This window comes from Leiobunum rupestre, chromosome 4 (assembly GCF_980474605.1).
Source record: "Leiobunum rupestre chromosome 4, qqLeiRupe1.1.hap1, whole genome shotgun sequence".
NCBI lineage: Eukaryota > Metazoa > Arthropoda > Arachnida > Opiliones > Sclerosomatidae > Leiobunum > Leiobunum rupestre.
In genome coordinates, this window is record NC_143387.1 from 66,594,214 (window position 1) to 66,619,510 (window position 25,297).

A 25,297-nucleotide genomic window follows, 5' to 3' on the forward strand; every position below is an offset into this window, starting at 1 on the left:
GTCTCGGACTCATAAGTTTGTTTTCCTAAATAAGAGAGCTCGTCTCGGGCTCATCAATATTTTTTTTAAAACGAGAGCTCGTCTCGGGCTCATATTTTTTTTCTCCCAAACACAAGAGCTCGTCTCGAACTCATAATTTATCTCTCTAAACATTTGAGCTTGTCTCGGGCTCATACTTATTTCTGTTACTAACAAGGGCTCGTGCCAGTCTCATAAGAATTTGCGTAAATCGCGGGGCTCATTACAATCTGTTAATATCTTTTTGAATTTTTAATATTTTTTTTATATTGATATATAAATATGAAGTCAAACGAAACAGCCGGGCGACCAGGTCTGGTACATAGAAATCTCATAGGTAACTAGAATGCTGCCGCCTACAGCCGAGCTTGACGCCAGTTCGCCTTGAAACTTCAGCCAATGAGAGGCCGTAGAGTGGTTCCGCCAAGGAGGATAATAATCCTCCTTGGATCCGCTACTAAAGCGGGAGATAGGTGACGTCATTCTCTCTGGTGACATTAAATTCTTGGCAGAACCACTCTTTGAGCTCTGATTGGCTGAGATCTGGCTATCGTCTGCCACGGCGTTTGGCCCATTTGCCAGTTACACGGCAGCATTCTAGTTACCTATGAGATTTCTATGGTCTGGTATTATCTTCACTACAACAATTTTCGAATTTTGGACCAATCAGAAAACGATTGAGTGAAATCACGTTATCCGAAATAGCTAATAACGTAAATTCCGTATTAACCTAGTAGGCCAGAGCTCTCTTCAAGGGCGACACGGCCAACTGTGATCACGCGCTGTTCGCTCTTTAGCTACGTACGACGCAAACAGCACATAATCAAAGTTGGTCATGTCGGTGCGAAAGAAAGCGTTACGGTTACGGCACGTGTTTCTCTGCGCGGAAGCGCTCCCCAGAAACTCGGAAAGAAATTGTATTAGGCCTAACGAGGATTTCATAAGTTAGCGCCCGCCGTCACGGCGTCACGGCGATTTTGCCTTATAGTTAAAACGCAAAAAAACTGAAAGCTTTTTAATGTCTGTAGCATTTGGTTTATAAGATTGATAAACATGAATGAGATAGATCTCCTCAATATACTGCAGTAGTAATCCACATATTTCGAGTTGTTGGTTAATTTATAATTTCACTCCATTTGCCCAAATTAAAAGATTTAATATTGTTGGAGAAAATACAAACAATTTTTGAATTTCTTCCGTTGTTATTTTGTTAAAGTTACCGTGGCGAAAACGAACTTATTATAAATATGCCTTAATATCACGGTCCCGGAAGTTGAGTTAAGCTTGTTTTCCACTGGCGCGCGTCATAATGTTTTTTTCTTTACGCGCGTAAAAACGTTTGAACGTTTCAAAGCTGAGAAACGCGTCGTTGCACGCGCCAGTGGAAAACAAGCATTAGATTAGTTCACGCCGCCGCTACCGAGTGGAGCTATTTCAAAATTTTTGACGTTACTGAAAGGATGTAGTAAAACATTCATACCTGCGATATTATGTTACTTATCATATAACTAGCTACCAATGCACGGGCCCATTTTCGTTACTCCGTGGCTCCGTGCCAGTGGCGTAACGAATTGACGTGAGGCCCAGGGTTGAACGCGGAAAAGGGGCCCCCACCCTACGTATGGAAGTGATTCCCCAATTTCCTACCCGGGCCACCCCTTCTTGTTCGCAATCGCGAGGGGGCCCCCTAAAGGTCGGGGGACCAGGGAAACCTGTCTGGCAAACCCCGTGTACGGTACGCCACTGCTCCGTGCATAGCTCTTACTAAAATATTTCCCAAAATAATCATACTTATTAATGAATATTACAGACTATTAGGTTTTAAGCAATGAGGCAAAAAGTGCCCAGGTTTAAAGTATCATTGTAAGACGTTATAACTTCTAAGGTACACTGTGACATCGTACTTCCCGCCCCTAGCCAAGTAATAACATTACGGTCTGAATTGACGGCTTTTAAAATTCATTTTGCGTGTGAAAATACCTCTACATGTTATGGTCAAAAAAGCACGCAAAGAAGGTTGTGTGCCCAAGACATGTACCTGTAGTGTCGCGCGCTAAAACGTCATTTCAAAATCCGTCAATAGTGAATACACACAATCCTCCTGATGTGTTAAGTTTGTTTGAGATATACAAAACCTACAACGCCGGTGACGGTGACATAACCAATATATATCCACAGCCATTCTTATTTTTACTTACACTTATTTGTTACTTCTGTGGTCACACTTATTTGTTATTTCTGATCACACCTAATTGTTACTTCTGATGAAACATAAAATAGGCTTCAAAAGTCGCTTGATGACTTAGGCCTAAGGTGGTGCCTTGGGTATTAGCCTAGCTGATTATTATTATTATTATTAAATTCGAACGCCGGTGTGGTTTTTTAAACTTAAAGATTATTATTATGTAATTATTAGGTAATTTTTGTGACAACAATAAACAACATCGGCGCGGGTTACACGAAATTTATTTATTCATAATAATTGTAATTTTGAAATTTTGTTATATTATAGCCTAAATAAATACTATTTTAAAAATTGGCTCGCCATCCCGTGAGCAGCTCTCGGCGAACACACTATATCGTAGCTCAACGTGAAAAAGGTCGCGCCCCGTCGGTTCTCAAAAATGAACAGCCCATTTAGTCGCTCGAGAAAAAGTATCTCAGCGGGCATTCAGCGCTTTGTATTGAACCGACAACGTCGTGGCTAGAGGGGGGAAAGCTTAAAAGTGAGCAGGCTAGCGTGACTATCGGCGGATCTTGTTCACCACGTCGTGAAAACTCACCGGGTGAGAGAAACTTTCGATTCTCGTCGAGAGCTTGCTCAGTTTCTCTCTCGCACTGAAAAAAGCAGCTGACCTTCGAATTTTAACTGCTCACTCGTTTCGAGGTGATTTTCCAAAACGAGCGCTCACAATTTTTGCCCACCTCTGCTCCCCAGTGGCCAAGGGGGACATGATCGTGCAAAAATGGACACATAACCGTCTCTTGAAAATTGAAAGGTCTCATATCGGGCTCGTTACAAAAAATGGTCTCAGCTCGGACTCGTAGTAACACACTATATTAAATTGGACTCAGCTCAGGCTCACACAAATACGCTATATCTCGGGCTCAAATTAAATGACCACAACGATTTGGTCTCTTCTCGGGCTCGTATCATTATCATAATAAAGCCTGGGCTCAGTCTCAAATTGAGCTCGGGCTCTTAGTGTGAGACCAGGGCTGGCGCTAGGATTTTCGTGCCCCTGGTAATTTTTACTCCAAAATTTGTTTTTTTGGAAATAGTCAGATAGTTTTAGTTAGGCACCCGTTCCGGTGGCCCCTTTCGGAGGCCCGGGCCCGGGGTACTTTTGCCCCGCTTACCCCCCCCCCTAACGCCGGCCCTGTGTGAGACGAGCCCGTTCAGCTATACTTAAGCCTTAGGGAATGGATGCTTGACTATTACCAGCCTACCTCCAATGTAATAGTGCAAACAAAGTTTAGCACAATAATACTAACAATTTCTTATAAAAATTTTATTTTTGTTATATGAATACATAATTAACTTTTTCAAAGCGTTTAGTAGTATATAAATTAGGGACTAGAAGTATACTAAGATATTTACAAAGCCACAAAACCAAAAACGATATGTGTAGGTACTGACTCGTTCTAAACTGCAACTGGAACTTTATTTAAAATATTTTGCAGTTTCTCCTTCAAATTATTGAAATCAGAGCCCACATTTTCATCGGAACTGCTATGAAGTAATGCCAAGGCATTTATATATTCAATTTCTTGAAATTGAGGTCCTCTTTCAACTATGAAACTCAGAATTTCTTCCGGGCTGTGATAAAATAGCTCAAAGTATTGTCTGGCATAATCCAGATCAACTTCTCTGCTCATTGTGATACTGGTTAACATTTGTTGGATTGAAAATATGTTGCGACACCTAAAAGCCAGTCCAAAAACACAAATTAGGTTAAGACAAACCAATATGGTGATCTTACCAATAGGCGCTAGCATAAATTCTTTGTGTTGTTTTAACTTGGTAAAAAGTTCTAGGTGCTACTTCCAGCGAAAAAGGCTCATGCGAAATCGCTCAAGCCGACTTACAATATTTAAAATGCCCATGGAAATTTTTAACAAGTTGAATAAGACATAAATAGAGTTTATGCTTGCGTCTATTATTATACTGATGATTTAAAGCAACTGTCGGCTCTATCATTGCCACCTGTATTATGAAAAAGCCCCTGTTATATGAGATGGCTCTGAATCTTTTGGATTCTTCGAAAAAAACGACTTTAGCGGAGAGCGTGGTACCATCTATTAATGCCAAAGGAAGCTAAAATTCAAAACAGCCAAATGACAACGTCATCAGAGAGCCACTGTAAATGTTATATTTAGACAAATTATACTCTATTTAGTGAACTTTAACCTAAATTAAATATCCCCTGTAAAAAAATAGTTTAAAATTACTGTAATTTATGTTATTTACCAATTTACAAATGATTCAATCGACGTGAGGGGTACCTATAAGTATCACATTTTTGGGTAAAAATGTAGCTTAACTATCTTGTTTCGATTTCGACGCTAGCGACATCTGTTGAAAAATGAGCTACTCGATGTCAAGCCGACACTTGCTTTAAATGATGCTTTGGTGATAGTTAATAACCTTGTACTTTGACTAAGTTTACGTTAAATGTGAGGGGTTTTTTGCCATAAAATATATATTGTTAACTGGTAATGTTTGACAAAACAAACCGTATTGGTATAATTTAAAACTCAATAACATAAGTTCTGCTTACATCTTCTTCACTCCATTTTCGTTGATCATTTTCATATTCGTAACACTATTCATCAAAATATAGGCGATTAAACTTCCCAGACCTTCAAAGATGTACCTGTATAGAAAACAATATTTTAAAATCACAGGAGATACATTGATTAGAATTTTAAAAGCTTTACCTGTGTTTGTAAGCCTGCAAACATTGACCAGTAGCTTGATCGATAGTCATTAAATCTTTATTTAGACGCAGAATTTCTGGATCTGGCTCCTGTCGATCAATATTCAGGGCAAAAGATCCACCACTCGCCATTGTTATTGGTTGTAAATAATAGAAGCAGTGGACTCGGACTTCCAAATGCAAGATTAAAAGGCACGTCTCCCCGATAGTCTGGAATTCTTTGGATAATTTCTTTAAGACCCTTAATATAAAGATAAAAATTAACAGCGGTGTTATAAAAATAACTAAACAATAATCCGCATACTGGGAATGACTCTCTGTTTGTATTTGAACATCCTATCAAGAAAAATTAGAGTTTAGAATAGCAGAAACACTAAACAATAAGGAAATTGTACTAACAGGATCTCCATCAACTGTTGGGACTGGAATTGGAGATAATGTTTTTGGGGTGTGAGGTAACATTGTTACGAATCTTGTTAATTTCATGGACAGCCAATCCATGCTTTCTTGCAACAACGCCAACATTTTCAAATGTTCCACATCGGGAAGAATTTCGTGGAGGGGAATAGTTAGACCCTTCATAGCCATGGTTGACACCAAAATCTTTGTTTCAGCTTGATTTCTAAGCCTAATTTCTGCGGGGGATTCATCAAAAGATGATTGCTCTCCAAATTTTCTCACTGTGTGCTTTTCCAAACATTGCCAACTTGCTAAACCTCTCAACAGCCTATTGACATCACCGTCGCTTATCCAATTGTAGCTGATCACCCCTTTGTCTTTGGCATCAGGTTGAATCATCCTTCTTTCAGGTTTAACAATACCTAAACAAAAATTTTAAGTAAATTAATACACAAAAATGCATGAAATATGATAAAATAACTTACTTTTATAAGCAGCTTGGCACGTTTCTTTATAATTGTTAACAATGCTGCAAATTATGCCTAAAAATTGATCGCTGTACATTGGAAGTGCCAACATACGTTCTTGCAGTTCTTGTAAGCTTTTATATAACATAACTGTACTCTGAAGTAAAGGTTTAGATGAATCTAGTAATTTTAAAACTTCGGGATCCGAAATTGTCTTCCAAGTATCCAGAGCTAGAATATATATATACTGACATAAAAGTTTGTTAAATTATTATTAAAAAGAATGTTATCATACTTTTAGTAACATTATCAATAATATGGTCCACTTCTGTGACAACTTCGCCGAGAAAAACTTTCACACAGTCAGTTAAGAAAGAATGTAAGAGGCAATGTTGTCTGAAAATGAATAAATGGTTGATAATACGTCCTAATTATCCCTAACTATAATTCTTTAACTCACTCTGGTTCCAAACACAAGAACTGTTCAATTTCACTTATGAAGGCCATCATAGGTTTAAAAATTACGGTTATGTTATTTGAATTGGGAGGACAAACCAAAAGCTGTTGGCCCAAGTCCAAATCATCCCTGAATTCACTCTATATTACAGTTAAGTAGATTTAGTATTAAAAGTTAAAACATGCTTTCAAAATGCATCGGAATCACTAAAAAACCTTTTCTTTCATGGCTTCCTTCTGTTCTTGATAGTAAGCATTCATGCTCATAGCGTGCGAAGATGAATCGAAACGAAACAAAGCAAACTTTTTGGGCTTAAAAGGTCTCTTCCTGTCAAAGAAAGCTGCAATATCAGCTGCTGATGTGGTTTCGTTAAATGCTGGAGGAGCGGCTTTATGCACTGAAGCTGTATTGTGAATATCCAAATATTCTCCTACGACAATTTCAAACTAAACGAAATAAATGAACAACATTAAAAAATTAGAATTAACATTTCTGAAAATGTTATCAAATATGAGATATACTAACAACTGCTTGGACTTTGGACCAAATATCAGCCATTTCATAGAGTTGAATATCAGATGGACTTTGTTTTCCCTATTAAATTAATAAATACATTTAAATATTTAAAAAAAAAACCAGAGAAAACATTCGTACAATTTTGTGTTTTAAATGCCCAAGAAGACTTTCATGAGCAGCAGCTACACATTTGAATTCTTGAAACAAAAGATGAATCAAATCTAGAAGTAGGTGAGATTGGGGAGACTTGCAGGTGGTTATTATGAACTCAGACAAGTTGGAATCATGAATTGAGAGATTATTTATCCCCTGAGAGGTTAATGATGACTGATGGTCTATAATTTGCTGAGCAGTTCTGCGTATCACTGCTAATAGTTCTTTCTCAGATCTCTCCTTGATTCTCTCAACGGCTTCGGGAATTTTGTTCAGCAAAAATAAGCATTGGGCTAAAATTGCAATAAAGTGAGGACTGTTTTCTTCTGGATCTGCTAAATTAATATCTTCAGAGATTGGCTTATCATGATCAGTTGCATAGTTTAAAGTTGTTCCTTAATAAATAATAATTTTAGCTTGATTACAAATAAGTTCTTTATATCTAAGCTTACTTATATCGCGGCTGCTTCTTCTGCTAGGTGAATTTCCCAGCCCCAGTGGTAGATCAAGATTTGAAGAAGACAGTTTGTGTATAGGCACAGCACTGGCGTCAGAACCATAACGTTTTTCAATGCCATGTTGCTTAAAACGTCTCAAAACTTCAGCCGTTGACTGAACGTACAGATGCCTTTGAAGTTCATCAACTATAATTTCATGAATTTGGTCTTTCTTAAGGATAAGAGCAGATTTCACATCTTTCAATGCATCAATTCCGTCTAGTTTCCCATCCAATAATTCAACTAACCATAGAAATAAAAGTTAGAAAAGTTTTATATACCGTCTGAATATTATAAATTACCAGAGGCAACAAGTAGCTGAGTAGCATGCAGATAATGTTTCTTCTTAGCATAAGCTTCTACTTTCTGAGGAACTTCCGTAACCCCTTCTCTGAGTGCAAGGTTGAAAAATTAAGATATATAGCTTGTAACCAAATTTTAGAACAATTACATTTCATTTAACAGATTTAGCACATGTTTATGCTCTACTGATTCAAGCCACAGCTTTTTCAATTCTTCCCTTTTACAATGAAGCAAAGTTTTACAATTGGAAAGTTTATCTTTAATAGAAACTATTTTCTCTTTAGAGGCGGAAACTCTAGTTGATATTTTGCTGAAAACTTGCATGGTAGAGCCAAGTTCTTCATGATGAGCTAAAAAAAGAGGAGTGACATTACTTTGCATTTAAGTAGGGCAAACTTTAACTTACTAGCAACAAGTTCATCAAGCTGCTGATCAATTCTTTTGAAGTTCATTTCCAGCTTTGCCTTCTGCGCGTCTCTTTCGGCATAGTTGTTGCTACATTTATAACCATCAAAAATTAAATCTACATAAATGTACTCAAAACATTCCCTATTTCTATTACCTTTCTGCCAGAGGCCTTATAACAGATATCAATAAACTATTCTATAAAAAAGGCAAAGGCTAAATGACTTTGGCCCTTTAGTGACTTTTTGGTAAAATTATTAGTAAACTTACATGAGCTACTGGTTTTCCAATGGTCTTTCCACCTCTTGGTGGTCTTACTGGACCTCCAATTTCCATTTTTTCAATTAATTTAATTTAAAATATCTAACGAAAAAGTGACATAACTTGTCAACTTGAAGAAGGACGCCCATTTGTACGCAGCGATGCCAAGTCGCAAAAATGGATTTTCCCTTTCCGACACGTTAAATTTCCCTTTTTGAACAAAAATTTCCCTAGTTTTCCTAAACCCTAAAAGCAATGATATTTGCGTACATAGAAATCTCATAGGTAACTAGAATGCTGCCGTGTAACTGGCAAATGGGCCAAACGCCGTGGCAGACGATTGCCAGATCTCAGCCAATCAGAGCTCAAAGAGTGGTTCTGCCAAGAATTTAATGTCACCAGAGAGAATGACGCCACCTATCTCCCGCTATAGTAGCGGATCGAAGGACGATTATTATCCTCCTTGGCGGAACCACTCTACGGCCTCTCATTGGCTGAAGGTTCAAGGCGAACTGGCGTCAAGCTCGGCCGTAGGCGGCAGCATTCTAGTTACCTATGAGATTTCTATGTTTGCGTAAAACAATTACTTGGGACGTTGTAAAACAAAAATATCAAATGTCCGGAAAAATAATACTTTATTTTCATCTCGCAATGAATAAAAACTAGGAACAATCACAGTTTGTACTAGAGATAGAGCCCGTTGTTTAGGATTTGGTCTAATTGGGTCGATTCTTTTTCAACCCAATCCCATTCGACCCACTGTCCCATTCGACCGACATTTTGTTTGCTCACAAGTGAAAGCATGAAATCTAACCTAACCTAACGAAATAAACAGATTTCAATTCTATAAACTTTTTCGAATAAATGGGATTCAACCCAATGGAATTGCAAAAATAGAATTCGATCAATTGGGATTCTATCCAACGGGAATATACCTTGTTTAGCAGATGACTTTCCAAATTGACCCAAAAAAAATTACGGGGGTGCCAGCTAAAGCGAATCCGACCAAATACCTATTATTGTATTAATTCACTCTTTCATAATAAGTCCATTTAATGAAGGTCTGCAATTTTTTATGTTAGCTTTGAATAAAATCATTTTTCCACTCGAATTTCCCAAGATTTAGCCAATTTTTGGTCGGATTTCCCCTTTCCCTTTTTACCGTCTTTAGGGGTAAAAATTTCCCTAGATGTGGGAAATTTCCCTCAATCCGGCATCACTGTTTGTACGAATGAAAAACGTCGTCTGCTTATGCCTCAAAAAATGCTCAAAAAACTTGAATAGAAGCAGGCTGATCATTCATTCTTCGTTCGATTAGAAAGAATTAAATATAATTCCAGTAAAGGTAAATAATTAAATGAAATGTTAGAAATTGTTTTAAATATTACTTAAAATTATGATAGTGTAGTTATAATTTTAACGCAATTTTTTTGTCTGAAAGTCTTATATTTGACAAAGAATCATAGTAGGGCCTTGGCCTCAAACAAAATGTGCATGAAAAAATGAAAAATACGCTCTTCAAAAGAAGATAAGTAAAATCTCTTAATCGAAAATATTACAGTGAACTCTAGACATGTCTTTTCTGCTCCAACATTTACATAATGGCTGGCAAGTTGATCAAGCTATACTATCCGAAGAAGATAGAGTGGTGGTTATTCGTTTTGGCCACGATTGGGACCCAACTTGTATGAAGATGGATGAAGTTTTATTCAGTATCGCCGAAAAAGTTAAAAACTTTGCAGTTATCTATTTAGTGGACATTACGGAAGTACCAGACTTCAATAAGATGTATGAACTGTACGATCCGTGTACTTGCATGTTTTTCTTCCGCAACAAACACATTATGATTGATTTGGGAACTGGTAACAATAACAAAATCAACTGGGCTTTGGAAGATAAGCAAGAAATGATTGACATTCTGGAAACGGTGTATCGCGGTGCTAGAAAAGGAAGAGGTTTAGTTGTGTCTCCAAAAGATTATTCTACAAAATATAGATATTAAATGTAATAATTACTCAAAGTGTTTCCCTTTTTTAAATACCGTAGTTTGAAAAATGTTTTAATAAGAGTAAAAAACAATTCTTCTGCAAGGTCTTTATTGCAGCTTTTTTACAATAAATAGCAACAACGGGTGACTTTCTAATGTTACAGATTTACTCTTGTAGTTTCAAATATTTCCAACCTGAGAGTACAATTTTCTAACACGATCTAAAGCCCACTTGTGTAGCTGATATAAGGCACTATTTGAAATATAACCAACTGCGTTAGATGCACAAATATAAATTACAAGTCTTTGTACTAGAGTTTTTATATAAAACAGATCATACCTTGGACTTCATTAGTCCAAAGTTTGTCCTTTCAGGGCTCAGCAGTTTAAAAACAAAATATTTACAATTCCTGAAAAGAACAAATTTAAAAACCACCGAAAAACTTTACAACTTTTTTTGTGTAATACTGTAAACATACAAAATGACATTCAGTTTGATAAAGGCCTTTTTTTGCTTAATTCTTTGGCACAAGTAAGGGTTTTACCCTTTTACATCGTATATATTTGAAGGAAATACTTCTCTACACGAATAAAAACTTTTATAACACACCACTCTCATCGAAAAGTCTGACAAAAATAAATACACATTTCTATATAATTGTCCACAACTACCACGTCCTTAAAAATATATAAATATACTTTCCCTTAGCCTAAATTGGGCCAATCAACTGTTCAATCAGTTAAAAACTACGAGAGTTTATAGGACTTTTCGCGCGGCTATTCTTTAGCCTCCACTTTTACGCGTTACCGAGTCTTAGAGCTTTCTACACTTTCAAGAAACGTTTTGTGCAATAGATGAAAAGAAAGTCTGACAACTGGGCTGAGATTAAACCTCTGTATGTTGAAATTCCAATTCAAGTTCACTATCACTCGATGAGCTTGAACAATCGGATGAAGGCGGTGTCTCAAGAACTGGAATATTCAGTTCCAGATATTCCTGACAAAGAGGAGAGTAAAACTCTTAAGTTTCAGTTGACTAGAAATTGAAATTACTATACAAAAATTATAAAAGCTCATCGTACTTGGTCGGAAGATATTGTGAGAATTCTGTCCAGGTCCTCAACAAGTTCAGTGAATGTTGGTCGATTTAACGGGTTATCTTTCCAGCAATCTCTCATGATGAAATAGCTTAATAATATCAAAATAATTATTTGTTTAGCGAAATACCAAGATATTCATAAATAGTTCGATTCGGAAAACTTACATTTCCAATGGACAATTTTGGGGTTTTTCCATACGATGCCCTTGTTGCAGAAGGGGCAAGAGTTTCTCATGAGGAACAGAAGGATAGGGGGAACCTCCTAGTGTCATAATCTCCCACAGTAAGACACCATATGACCAACTATGTGGAATAAATTATGATTTAAGCATAATGAACCTCATGCAATTGCAAAGTTAATCAAAAGGATAATTACACATCGCTCTTTGTGGTAGATGTACTGTTGAAAAGTGCTTCGGGAGCTAGCCATTTCACTGGTAAACGCCCCTAATTATAAAAAAAATTGTAAAATAAATTGTGTTATATAAATGTATTTTGAAAAATGTATCCTCACCTTCGATCTTTTCTTGTAATAATCGGAATTATTGACATCCCTTGCCATTCCAAAATCAGCAATCTTCATAATTTTATCTTCGGTAACCAAAACGTTTCTAGCTGCTAAGTCTCGATGAATGCACTATAAAAATTCAAATAAAATTTAAGAAAAAAATTAACTGACAAATAGGTCGAGTTATAAATATACTTTTCTTGAGGCGAGATATTCCATTCCACGGGCAATTTGAAATGCAAACGACACGAGGTTCTTATGAGTAAGAGTTTTTGGCTTCAAATCCATTCCAATAGCTTGTTCGTAGCCAGAACTTGGTCTGTGGGCTCTCAAGAAATCCCTCAGGTTTCCATTGGGTGCAAATTCCACAATTACGTAAAGAGGTCCAGATTGGGTACAACAGCCCAACAAATTGATAATATTAACGTGTTTCCCCATTTTCTTCATAACCTCCATTTCCGAGACCAAATCAGCCATTTCCTGATCAATATGTCCATCCTTCAACATTTTGACGGCAACTGTGGTGGGCCCTTCGATACCCCCCATACCATATGCTTCGCCTTTGATAACCTGCCCAAACGCACCATACCCCAAAGGTTTACCGAGTATCAATCTATAAAAAATACATTAAACATTTAGGTTATTGTTATTCTTAATAACACAAAAAATTTTAGTTACTTCTCTCTGGGAAATTCCCAGGCAGGATCTATAGGCATTTCATATTCCGATAATGGAACTTTGTCCGAGAAAGTGTTTGATCTTTCGTAATCAATTTTCACCAACGGGGCAATTGAAGTGTGCGAATTATTATCCGAATCTTGTCTTTCCAAAATAATTTTTTTCCGTATGATTATATTTTGGGTAATTGGTGGTAATGGTTTTGGTTTCGGGGTACAATAACGGCAGATCACAAAGGAAATCATACTGACTAATAGAACCAATCCTGAGCCACATAAAACCATCCAAACCCAAAAGGGAGTTTCCGGTGGTGGTTCTGTGGGATCTTTAATAAAATATCATTTGTGAGCAATGACGAATTTAAAATATGTAAAGTCAAATTAAGATTAAAAATATTACGTGGTAAAACAGTCAAATATACAGTTCTGTACGACATCCCAATACTGTTCTCAGCAAAACACGTGTAATAGCCTTCATCCTCAAATGTAACATTTTCAATATACAACAAACGTGGGTCCGTTATATTTGGATGGCTGCTCTGTTAGATTCATTGAAAAATATAAAAAAATATTATTTTTGAAAAAAAAAACACTCTTCAAATTAGATCTGACCTATTACCCCTAAAAATCCTCAAGACTTTTTAGGCAGCACAAAAGAGTAAATGCTACTATACTATAGACCTTATATCATTTAAAATAATTTATATAACATTACGAAAAACTTACGTTAATTTGCTTAATGTAGGGGAATCCTTGCTCATCATTGTAGGTGTCGTTAACTTTATAATGTTGTAACCATTTCACAAATGGCTGCAAATCACTGATGAAAAGGCATTCGAACTTGGCAGTTTCTCCAACATAAACAGTTAAATTACCCGGATATCCATCACGGAATATGGGTTTGTGAGAAATGCGTTCTATAAGAGCAGTGTTTATTAAATAATTACCACAAAGTCTATAATTTATCTCAATTAATACCTTGCACTTCAACAGTAAATGTATAATTAATTGATCCTTCAGTGTTGCTAACGATACAAGTGTAATTTCCATTATCAGCCGTTGTTACTTGGTCCATTTTCATAGTCCACTTACTATAGGTAATCTGAAATTGACAAGAGATATCCTTTGTTAATATCAACCGACAATTAAAAAAAAGTAAATAAAAAATTTACATTTTTATTATTCTTTCGTTTTGGAGTAACGTTTTCCTTGAACCAAGTTATTTTGGGTGTTGGGTAACCTTCAGCTTGGCATTTCAAAGTCACATCAGACCCTGCTGGTCTAACAACTAACTGAGGCCTTGGAGATTTGTGAAAATACGGAGCAGCTATGTCGAAAACAAATAATAACACAAAATTACATTTAAAATCATTGTAAACTGCCTAAAAACAACTAAAATTCAAATTAATAATAGCGGGAGTAAATATTGAAATATTGTCACGTGTTTTTAACGTTTAAATTTTGCGCCATAAAAGGAAAAAAATACTATGGAGGCAATGTAAGGAGTCGCGTTGTAAAACAATTTAAACGCGTCAACGCTATGACAAAAAAGGGGTCGACATCCAGCCTTTTTTATCGCTAGATGACGTCAAAAGCGACTAGTTCCTCAGCTGACCTCGCGCAAGAGAGAGAACCGCTGTTTACCCTTTTTTGTCTGCCTCCATCTACGGCTAACATCAACGGACGCGTTAAATTGACGGCTTTTAAAATTCATTTTGCGCGTGAAAATACCTCTAGATGTTATGGTCAAAAAAGCACGCAAATAAGGCTGTGTGCCCAAGACATGTACCTGTAGTGTCACGCGCTAAAACGTCATTTCAAAATCCGTCAATTGTTTTACAGCAACTCCTCCGACTCTTTTAACCGTGAACAAACACTCAAACGTAGTCATTTGAATACTTTCATAAAAATGGCAACTAAGCAAATTTAATACAAAAAAATAAATTTCTCACCAGGAGTTAAATCGTGGGTAACGGGTGGGGATTCTTCCAAATTAAGTTTATCCATGCCAACGGGGGCATCCTTCAAGGCAGTTTCTAAAATAAACAACGTTAGATATAATACAAATAACAGAGAGTCCATGTACATATATCTAGCGTATTGTAGGAGTGTATGAAAAAACGTAAGTAGTACAGGAAATTGCTTATTGGCAAGTGTCTCTTTCAATTGAAACACTTTGTTATCTTTTCAATCTAAAACAAAAAGGAAGGGGAAGAACCCTGAGGGGTACCGTCGATATGGACAGCCTAATAAAGACGTTTTGGGGGGCCCCCACAGAAACCACACAGCGAAGAAAGAACTCGCACCCTAAAATCTGGTTGGGAAGGGCCTCATACGTTAATGGAAATTAATACTTTAAAGAAAGCGTACCGCTAACGTTAACGGTGAAGTTCCTCCAGATGAAACCGAATTTATTGTACGCTTTGCAAGCGTAGGAACCTTCCTGATTTTGCCTGATTCTTTTAATGGTCAATTTCGCTTCGGCCAATTTCAGACCGTTGTCGTGATTGGAAATCTGTTCATTTTCGAAAAACCATATGGTGAATGGTTTGGGTTGACTGTCCGCTTTGCAATGGAGAGTCACGCGCTGATGTTCGTCCACGTTGACGGTGAACCAAGACGGGTAATCGTCCACGAAAATCGGAGCGGCTGAAAAAGAAATAAAGGAAAGATAATTATTAATTAAAACTTGTTGAATTAAAGTGTACGATATAATTTGGAAGTACAGATTTATCTGTTAGGACAGAAGTTACTCTCTTGAAAAATATGCCTTCACAAGTTCACAGGCTCCCATTAATATTTCTAAATACATTTAGGCATAAGTAACGTAATAACAATAAGTATGACAATTAGCAAAAGTTATTGCGAAATCAATGTTTATTTCAACACAGTCCCCTGGTGTCTAAATATACCAATGGCGGTAATATACTATCAGTGTCGACAAAAGTGCAATAATAATCACCTAGGCTAATACACAAGGCACCACCGTAGTCCTAAGTCAGCTAGTGACTTTTAATGCCTTTAAATCAGGTGGCAGAGTTCATGCCACGCGAGCCAACAGTTCCCTACTCACTATAACCCGTTAACCTCGAGATAAATATTATACGCTTCTGTACGTAACAAACGAAAGACCTTGAACAGACACGAATAGCAAAGATATAAAAAAACAAAAATAAGAAAATAAGACTGTTGGGTAATAGCGTACTCTTTTGAAATACGCAAAAGTACATAGTCTGAATTATTCAATTACATTGGGAGCCATTACATTCGGTACAATATGAAAATTAAAACCACAGAACTAAAAAGTTCTTATACACTTCACTTTGATAGAAATATTACGTAATAAAAACCAACCCCACAATTTTTTTTCATTCTTTCAGACGTAATTTGATGTTATATTTCTCTTAAATTGCTATTTTTTTTATCTAAAGGTTTATTTTCGTGTTCTCACGAGGAGGAGAAATGGCAGGGAGAGAAAGTTGACAAAATAGAAGCTACCGAGGTTATAGCTCCCTGAACATTTTTACGGGTACTGCGACCCTGTTTTTACACCTAACGTACGTCGCAGTTTATAATTCAGAAATGAAAATAATTTTTTTCTTACTCCGTTAGAAAAAAACACGCGGATGGTAGGGACCTAAAAATATTGTCACCCTAATTTTTTTTTCTTACATTGACAGAAGAAGACGGAAAATCTTGGAAGATAGCCTAGACTTTTGAGCGGAAGATCTCCGAGCGTTAAAAATCTTATTCCGTCGTGACTTACGACTTTTTAAAACATTAGTTCCGTCGGCTACAAAACAAGCCATAATTCATTAAAATAACAAACGTTTAATAATAGAGACATTAAAATTAATTAGCGTTAGTTACGATCTTCGCGCAAAAAAATATAAGTAGGCGTTTTTCGCGAAGGCGAATGGCGTTAAAACCTCTCTGATTCCATCTCTGGCTAATGCAAAAACCCTTTCCCTCTTCCAACACCAGCGGTGTGCCCAGGGTGCGATGATTTTTGCCAACTATTTTTCCAAGTCACTTGACGAAATTTTTCTCCGATTTTTTGTTCAAAATTGGTTTCTCCAAATTGGACATCACTTGGACAACAGAGTCACATTTTTCCGAATTGGAACTCATTTGGACAACAGAACCTCATTTTTCCAAATTGGACATTATTTGGACAACAAAACCTCATTTCTTCAAATTGGACATTATTTGGACAACAAAACCTTATTTTTCCAAATTGGACATTATTTGGACAACAAAACCTCATTTTTCCAAATTGGACATTATTTGGACAACAAAACCTTATTTTTCCAAATTGGACATTATTTGGACAACAAAACCTCATTTTTCCAAATTGGACATTATTTGGACAACAGAACCTCATTTTTCCAAATTGTACATCATTTAGACAAATAAAACCTATTTTTTTCCAAATTGGACATCATTTGAACAGAACCTCATTTTGCCAAATTGGACCTTATTTGAACAGAACCTCATGTTTCCAAATTGGACATCATTTGGACAACAGAACCTAATTTTTCGAAATTGGATTTCAATTGAACAGAACCCTATTTTGCCAAATTGGACCTCATTTGAGCAGAACCTCATCTTTCCAAATTGGACCTCATTTGAACAGAACCTCATTATGCCAATTGTCATATTTTGCCAACCGAAACCCATTTTCCCACCTGGACTTCATTTTGGCACCTATAGATAGACCTCATTTTGCCAATTTGATCTCATTCCTGCCCAGCCTATTGAACTTCATTCTACCAACTGCAACTGGACCTTATTTTCCCACCGTTAACACATTTTGCCAAAATTATTGCTTGGTAAGCACCGCATCTAAACAAAGGGATTCTATAGGTCTATTCCAAACAAAATTGACCTAGACCCGGATTTCCGGGCATTCGAAAACCCAGTAAGATAACTATTTTTAAATGAATGCTAAAAGGTTTCGAATCAAGAGAGAGACAGAAGCCAATATAATTTGTTCTTTGTACTTTAAACGCGACAGTGAAGAGAAGAAGAAAGGCTAGGTTTCCAAAATGCGTGTAGCGCTCTAGACCGCTCCTGCCACGCTCTGGTTCAATTTACCTAACCGACTTGGCACAATTCACTTTCTCCGCTCTGTCTAAATTGATGCCAATGATTGTGATCTCAATTTCGCATAACTTTTCCAGGGCTCCGGAGAAAGAAAGAACTCCGTGTGTTATACCATCGTAGCCTCATTTTTTAACTTAGCTTTTCTACAGGGTTAGGCAAAAACGACTCCTACGCGTATATCTTTCTAATATTATATGCAAAAGAGTCTGTAGAAATACGCGGTTGCGAAGCGAAAAGTTTTGCGAAGAAAATTCGAAGAGATATAGGGAAATCCTATTTTTAGTTTTCAGACTCTGAGTTTAAAAATAAAATCGGCGCGTTAAAAACTATTCGAAATATAAAGAACATATACATATATATATATATATATATATATATATATATATATATATATATATATATATATATATATATATATATATATATATATATATATATATATATATATATATATATATATATATATATATATATATTAAGAGGGTTCTAAACTTCGCCTACAATTTTGAATATAAAGTAACCCACGCAATAAATTTAAAATTTTGTTATATTTTTTGCCTTCAACCGAAGCGCTCCTTAGTAAATCTTCTGCCGTTTACATTTGGAAGATATGAATTTGCAATACATAAGTAGCACTCTGTAGCTTTGACCATGACCGCCTTTTCGGGCGCAAATTTTTATTGATCGGAAAAAGCATGGAGGACTCCTGTGACTTCGTAGTGCCACTTATCTATAGATCAGTAGCAAGCCATTTTGGGCGCAAATTCGATTTCTTCCTTTCGCATCTCGCATTAAGAAACAATTTGGCCAATTTGGTTTAGTAGGCGGAGTAAAGTATTTAGTTAGTAGTAGTAGATGTAAATTGCAGACGTTTATAATAAATCCGCCCCACTCCTACCAGGGAAAAATACTATTAACTTCTGTCATTATTTCAGCACAGACTAAACTGATCTTTTGGCATCGCGGCTGGAAGAAATTCTTCGTAGTTAATTTCCAACGAGTAGCATTTATAAAAATCCAAGAGGTACGCGGAGTGAAAGCTCTCGGGGGTAATAACAGAAACCGTAGCTATCCTGGAATGGTTTACCGGAATATATAACAGCATGGGCGCCACGTCAAAAATATCGTAACGCGGGAATCCGTGGCCGCGAGTTGAGTGAAAGCGGGGAGATAAATACCACCAAGTGAGACGATAAAAATGCAAAAAAGCCTCTCTTCATCCACTACAAGTTGCGGTCGGTGTGTGTGGTTTTTCAATTACAAATTTCGGGTTTCACCCAACCCACGGTCGTTTCTGTTTCACGCAGGAGGAAGTAGGAACCCGCGGTGATGATGTTAGATACCACTATTCAACAAGAGATAGATAAAAATGGATAGGATATCGTCTAGGTGCGCTAATATAAAAAAACTATCTAAAATTATATTTCCCAAAAGATACAGTAATTATTCGTTGGTGACTAATTATTAGAAGTCCCATAGTACAAGTGGTCTATGGAATCTTCACCCACTGGTCCATTATCTCAGCGTCGCGTAGAGGGCCCCAAGATGAGGTGGGATTTTAGACAATGTACCCATACTTGAGACGACAGTGGAGCAGTGGGAAGAAATGATAGATATGTTTCATATAACACACAAATGTTTAGCTGGGCCCGGGCGCCATGAGAAACACCCTAAAACTGAGCCTACCCGAGAGAGTAGTTATTACTGGAAGTAATGAAAAAGTTAAGAGAAGGGCTGCCCTATCTGGGCCCCAGGCTGAAAAGGCCCCGGAATTTGTAACATGTTTCTGATCAGCTTAGGTGTATTTTCCATTTTGAAAAGGGGTAACTTATTTTACCATTAATAGTGACTATGGCTAAACATTTAAAAATATAGAGCGTTGACAAGGCTACAAAACTTATATTTAAGTTCTAAAACGCAGAGTTTGCTCTAGGTACTTCCGGTTAATATAGATTTCGAAGGGAGTAGAAACTAAATCACCAAATCGTTTGCTAACACGCGTTACGAGTACCCGTGACGATAAATCGTCCGAGTTGCAATTCCTCTTTTATATTTTCTGAGGTTAAACCAAAATGGATGGCGAATTTTTGGGAGGTCTGTGCGAAGGCTAGATCCGCTGATTTGGCCATCTTTCGGAAAGGCTTTTAAGAATCTCAAGAGCCTAGCGCGGATTTTCGGTGCTGGGCGCGCGTGGCGGGCAGATGTGTTAAACAGAGCTGAGGCTTTCGTCACCGGATGCGCGCCGGACGAGGCGTCTTCGCCCGGAAAACGCACGCCGCAAACGAGCTAATTCCTCAGACGTAATCCTTCCTGTAAAGCGCGCAGATTCCCCCGTCTGGATTAGCGTTTCTTGCCGATCAAAGGGAATTAAGATAAACCCCTAATCTGCCGTTGGCGGCACTTCTTTAAGTCCTAATCTGTTGGTAATTAGTGGCCAAAATAGGCGTAATTTGTGTAAACAAGAAATTAAGATGAATTAATGGTATTTGCAGACCCTTGTTATAAATCCAGTTGCGCGAAGTATATCTTTAGATTTAAGTTACTTATGGGATTAAAATTAAATGTTTCTGCACGGCTCTGTTTCAAATTCGAAAAACTTGATTTCCTTTAGAATACTAAAGTTTTACTTTTGATTCAACACACTGTAAAAATCAACAAGAAAATTTACCCTATAAGTCCGGATAGGAAGTGTCTCTATTCTTGAGAGTACTAGTACTCGAACGAATAAAAGTACCGGACGAATACCAAAATACAAAGAACACGTTTATTTTAGGCCACGAAACCAAACAAAAACGTGTACGAAAAAATTTGGGACGATAAAGAACCAAACAAATAAACAATAGATACGTTTATACGCAAAATATAAAGTCCCGTCCATTCGTAATAATACCATTTTTTAGTTCGGGTTTTCGCCGCCAGGAACGCACGTGCAATTTTTCAAAAGAGAGACAAGAAGACACGGACAATTCTTCTTATCAAAGAAATAGAGAAATACGATTGAAGAAATAAAAAAAAATGAATTATATTTACTAGGAAAAGAGGGCCACAAAGTACGAGGGTATAAATTGTGATATAAAAAGGGGGTGGGGGGTTTGGGGTTGGGGTAGAAACCGTCTCCATTGGAACCCATGTGGGTTGAGACGTTTTTTATTTTTTGTTCTCTCCCGGTATTATTATTTTTTTTCCCCAACAGTCAAAAGATGAAGGACTAACGTACATAATGAAATGTCTTGTGTTCCGCGTTAGACTGGCCGAACGTGCTGGGTAACCGCCTACATGTCCAAATCATAAAAGAGATGAAGAGAAAAATAATAATAAAAAAAACCTTTTTTTTACTACTAAAGTCTGTGGTTTTACGGAGAAAATGTCTTTAATATTTCTAAAAAAAAATGGCCGTGAGATATTGCACCATTTTCTGACTGTCAAAAGTTTTGTTCTTTTGATTTCTAAAAATAATAAATATAGAATACTAATGATAATTTCAAATCCGCTTTTTGACTATGCTGATATACACAGTTTTTTTTTCAGATTCAAATTGACTGATTTTTCCAGGTTTTCCCTGATCATCTCCACTGATTTTGCCTGACTTATTTTGTGCGAAAATTTTGTACTTTTTTAATATAAATTTTAGTAAATATTTACTATTTGCCACCAAAATTAAATTCCCTGACATTTCCCATAGTTTTAGACCTTATCAAAATTCCCTGACATTTCCCATAGTTTTAGACCTTATTAAAATTCCCTGACATTTCCCATAGTTTTAGACCTTATTAAAATTCCCTGACATTTCCCATAGTTTTAGACCCATATAAAAATTCCCTGACTTTTCCAGGAATTTCAGTTTTTCTAGGTGCGGTGGCAATCCCGTGATAGTTTTATAAATACATTAGAAAAATAGACAAAGATAAAGCTCAACTATTGTCGCATTCTTGATGCAATTCTAATAACGATAAAATTATTATTAAATAAATGATTTAAAAAAGATTACTTCCTAGTTTTTATTAATTTGTACATTTTATAGAATCAGTTTCAGGGCCACCAAGAACGGGCCCGGGCCCCTGCAAAGCAACTAATTCGAACCACAATTATTGGATATACTGTGACGGGTATAAACTTAGAAGGGCCCAAACCGACCCCTCCAGGATACGGGGCAAAAAAGTATTTATTTCTACTTAGCGTTGTCCCAAATCCACGTCGCGACTGAAGAACAAACCAGTGCTCCATTTCCTTCCCCCATGAGCTCCCGCAGACCTTTTTCTAATTGGCAATCTCCATACATAGCGTAACGAGGGGTTCGGCATCCGTACAAATCCTGTACACTCTAGAATCAACTTGAAAATCCCGAAATCTGGCCGAAAATCGGTTCCAACATGTCGAAATCAGCTTAAAAAAACCAAAATCACCACCAAAATCGTGCCCTGAAATCGCAAAATCAATTTCTGATTTCTGAAATCACGAGATTCAAAATCGCGTACGCAAAATTCGGAAATGTCGGACGTGAGGTTGAACAGCAATTTTCATACCTTTATTAATGTTATAAAACTTAGAAGGGGGCATTTGCCTCACAGAGGGTACCCACGCCCCCTCCCCCCCCCCCTCGGCAAAATTCAAGATGGTCGTCTCAACATAGTTATTCCATGGAACTAACTAACGCGTTAGTTAGTTCCATGGTTATTCTGCCAACAGCATAAATAAATTAATTCTTCGTTTAGGTGTATATTTGATATTATACAACATTAATTTTGAAGCCACCATTACAAACTGAATGTAGAGCGTGTAAAAAGTCAGGGTAGAGGTTTTAGGGTAGAACCGTTTTAAAAGAATGTATATTTCACTGTTGATGATCGAGGGATGGATAAGGCTAATGTCCGTCGGCGAATTTCAAAGAGAGCTGTTTTTTTCTCTCTTAAACATATACTATATTTTTTTATTCCATCTTTTCTTTTCCGCAGCATTCGAAAAAACGTCTGGACAATTCATTTTCCGCAGAGTCTGGTTCTTCGCGAAGACGCCAATTTAAATTTTTTTGCGAGGCAAATTTGACCGTACCCACGTGAGCCTAAGCGACCAATGAGAACGGCTCGTTTCCAAGTTCGACAAACCAGGCCGGAGCGCGAGTGTAATGAGCTGGGAACAGGACTCTTTAGGAAAACATTAGCGGACTGCGTGAGAGAGAACCACACGCGTTTCTCTATTCAAGTTGGTTATTATTATTTTACTTTCTTCTTAGGTCGGCATATTTCTACGTTTCTTTGTGTACGCCTCCTCTTAAGATCCACAAAAGGAACTCGGCCGAGAAACAATTTTCCACTTTCAGCCCGCAAATTACTTTATTTTATACACATTTTTCGGAATGGAATTATAAGAGTCTCTAGTCCGTTATTAAGTGTTTTCGCGTGTTTCTATAGTTTCGAGACATTAAAACAATGACCTTAACTCGAACTATTACGCAAATTCTAGTCCTCCAATGGAGTTTAAGAAATAAGCGTTCTTAGAATGGCCATATTTTAAATTGATATTTTCCTTCTAAAAAGTTTAACTCTTAACGACTTGGTTTTTAACGTGATTAGCGCCAATCAAACCTATCTTCTATTATACCTGGTGGCCGGAATGTGCCACCTATCCCTCCTTATCTTAGTGGAAGATTTACAAACTGGGGAAAACTGCTATTGTAATATAATTAAATTGTGCAGTTTGTAATAGGTGATTTGTAATTTAATTGAACCCCACTATTGTTTTAATAATTAGCTAGGCTAATACCCAAGGCACCAGCTCATAAACTGCTGTATTTTCATTTGCTAAACAAACGCTTTGTGTTTTGTAATAGCAAATAGTCCGCTTAACAGACGAAAATCCAGAAGTTTTTTAGCTTCTCGCGTTGCCCGCTAAGTGGCTCTATGTAAACTGAAAAGCCTAATTCGTAGGAGCCAACAGCACCCTAAACATACGACCCCCCAATTTTGGCAAACACTTTATACTGCCTCGAAGTAACGTTTTATAACTCTGCTTACCAAAGGAATTGATAGATTTAGGCCTGTGCAAACTCTAAAAATAGAACTTCTATTATACGACTTTGAAAGTCTTGAAATATTTTGGGTAGCTGATTTTGGAGATAAAACTTCAGTGACACCCGTAAAGGCGCGTGTAGCGGTAGCAATTCCGATGTCGCCGAGCTTTTAAAACCTCCCAGTAGACAAAAAGCGCTACCAAATATTGTAAAAATATTTTTACACCACCCATCGGACCTGCCCTAAAAGGTCTCTTTGGGGATTTTAGAATCGGCGGGAATTCACGTAAAAGTCAGTGCGGAGAAAACGGGTAGAAATCTGAAGTCTTGTTTTGAAAAAGTCATCAGGGAGTCGTGGACGCCAGTTAAGGGGGACATCGAGTCAGCGCTACCAGTCAGGGTTGGGCCTGAAGTAGAAAGCGGGAGATAGCGAGCCTTACACGCGACCAACGAGGATGCCAAGTGAGATTGACCGCTATTAAAGGGCCATAAAAGTCAAAAACACCCCCGCTTCAGAGAGCAATCGAGAACATTTTCGGAAGAAGGATAATAGTCAAGGGGAGCAGAGAGAGGGAGACGACTGGGGCGACACTGCACGTCAAATCGGAGAAGCTCATAAATCCCCCCCACCTTTTCCCAAACAACGGCCCTTACTACCATTCCACGCCTAAATGGTGTTTATACTAGCCCGGCGAATAGGAAAGGTTTCCAGGGTCTCCCAGGACAGGACAGGCTCCAGGATTAGATCACCGAACGAACTCGAGGATGAAAAGAAGTGCTTGTATCGAAGAGTCGACTGTTGGAAGACACCTAACCTCGCCCAACATAAATAACAATCCCCGGCGAGTACCGTTACGCTTAGCTTCACCAGACAGTTAAGATAGAGTACGGATTGCTGGTACAATCTGCACCCTCCGTTTATACCAATTGATGGCCATTAATTTGTGTCCCTGGGATGGCACTAGATGCTGGTCTAGGCAATGAATTTTCTTATTTCGGGCCCGTCACTTTCCTCGGCACTCGCGAGCGGGGCAAACACAGTTGTCCCAACTATTCTTCATAATTCTAGCGGGCATTCGGATGAGGCCCCCGCTCCGGCAATCAAGCGTACCATCCCAATGGCGGTGTCAGCCTGCCGAGCATTCTATTATTATTATTATTATTATTGTTGCAGTCAAATCTGGGAATGGCAATTTCGATGGCCAGAGGAGGATTTTTCTTAATGGCCTCTTGATTAGTATAAATCGATGCCCACGACTCGCTACGCCCACAAACACTCCACGCGCTTATGCGTTTTGATTAAAGAAGGAAAACGATTCCGGTCGTGTTTCTTCAAGAAATGTTTGTATAACTAAAGTTCTAGTTGAGTCAAGAAGCTGCTCAAATTTTAGCTCAAATTATACCTCGAAACTTAAAGGACCACAGTATCATCAAATTTCGCTAGTTTCCGAAAATAGTAAATGCTAATAATAATCAATAATAATAATAATAATAATA

The 25,297-nt window shown here is 37.4% G+C and overlaps 3 protein-coding genes across 4 annotated transcripts in view; 1 reads left to right on the forward strand and 2 right to left on the reverse strand.

Annotated features, from left to right (window-relative positions):
* Nucleotides 1-3,574: 3,574 nt before the first annotated feature.
* Sec8 (exocyst complex component secretory 8) lies at nucleotides 3,575-8,558 on the reverse strand. Its single transcript, XM_090173932.1, has 17 exons — nucleotides 8,426-8,558; nucleotides 8,313-8,353; nucleotides 8,157-8,245; nucleotides 7,899-8,100; nucleotides 7,750-7,838; nucleotides 7,403-7,690; nucleotides 6,936-7,345; nucleotides 6,807-6,875; nucleotides 6,497-6,727; nucleotides 6,285-6,421; nucleotides 6,120-6,220; nucleotides 5,843-6,055; nucleotides 5,358-5,779; nucleotides 5,263-5,294; nucleotides 4,960-5,199; nucleotides 4,800-4,895; nucleotides 3,575-3,943 (listed from the first exon to the last, which is right to left on the reverse strand). The coding sequence occupies exons 1-17, from the start codon at nucleotides 8,489-8,491 to the stop codon at nucleotides 3,664-3,666; spliced, it is 3,006 nt and encodes a 1,001-aa protein (XP_090030058.1). The 5' UTR covers nucleotides 8,492-8,558; the 3' UTR covers nucleotides 3,575-3,663.
* Nucleotides 8,559-9,685: 1,127 nt separating this feature from the next.
* Nucleotides 9,686-10,533, forward strand: Dim1 (thioredoxin-like protein Dim1). Of its 2 annotated transcripts, XM_090173935.1 has the most exons (3): nucleotides 9,730-9,761; nucleotides 9,858-9,902; nucleotides 9,976-10,533. In XM_090173935.1, exon 3 carries the CDS (start codon nucleotides 9,990-9,992, stop codon nucleotides 10,416-10,418), a length of 429 nt encoding a protein of 142 aa, XP_090030061.1. In that variant the 5' UTR covers nucleotides 9,730-9,761; nucleotides 9,858-9,902; nucleotides 9,976-9,989; the 3' UTR covers nucleotides 10,419-10,533. The 2 variants fall into 2 exon arrangements, with proteins under 2 accessions (XP_090030062.1, XP_090030061.1); XM_090173936.1 differs by lacking the exon at nucleotides 9,858-9,902 and having other exon boundaries at nucleotides 9,686-9,761; nucleotides 9,978-10,533.
* A 32-nt stretch (nucleotides 10,534-10,565) lies between these two features.
* Nucleotides 10,566-25,297, reverse strand: part of LOC149948801 (fibroblast growth factor receptor 4-like) — a 40,773-nt gene continuing 26,041 nt past the window's right edge. Inside the window, exons 3-15 of the mRNA XM_090173934.1 lie at nucleotides 15,058-15,336; nucleotides 14,640-14,723; nucleotides 13,860-14,014; nucleotides 13,666-13,789; nucleotides 13,414-13,604; nucleotides 13,088-13,226; nucleotides 12,689-13,013; nucleotides 12,206-12,623; nucleotides 12,017-12,139; nucleotides 11,879-11,949; nucleotides 11,668-11,805; nucleotides 11,486-11,591; nucleotides 10,566-11,400 (exon numbers count right to left, since the gene is read on the reverse strand). Coding sequence (XP_090030060.1) covers nucleotides 11,290-11,400; nucleotides 11,486-11,591; nucleotides 11,668-11,805; nucleotides 11,879-11,949; nucleotides 12,017-12,139; nucleotides 12,206-12,623; nucleotides 12,689-13,013; nucleotides 13,088-13,226; nucleotides 13,414-13,604; nucleotides 13,666-13,789; nucleotides 13,860-14,014; nucleotides 14,640-14,723; nucleotides 15,058-15,336 — 2,264 coding nt within the window. The 3' untranslated portion in view covers nucleotides 10,566-11,289. The remainder of the gene's footprint in view (nucleotides 11,401-11,485; nucleotides 11,592-11,667; nucleotides 11,806-11,878; nucleotides 11,950-12,016; nucleotides 12,140-12,205; nucleotides 12,624-12,688; nucleotides 13,014-13,087; nucleotides 13,227-13,413; nucleotides 13,605-13,665; nucleotides 13,790-13,859; nucleotides 14,015-14,639; nucleotides 14,724-15,057; nucleotides 15,337-25,297) is intronic.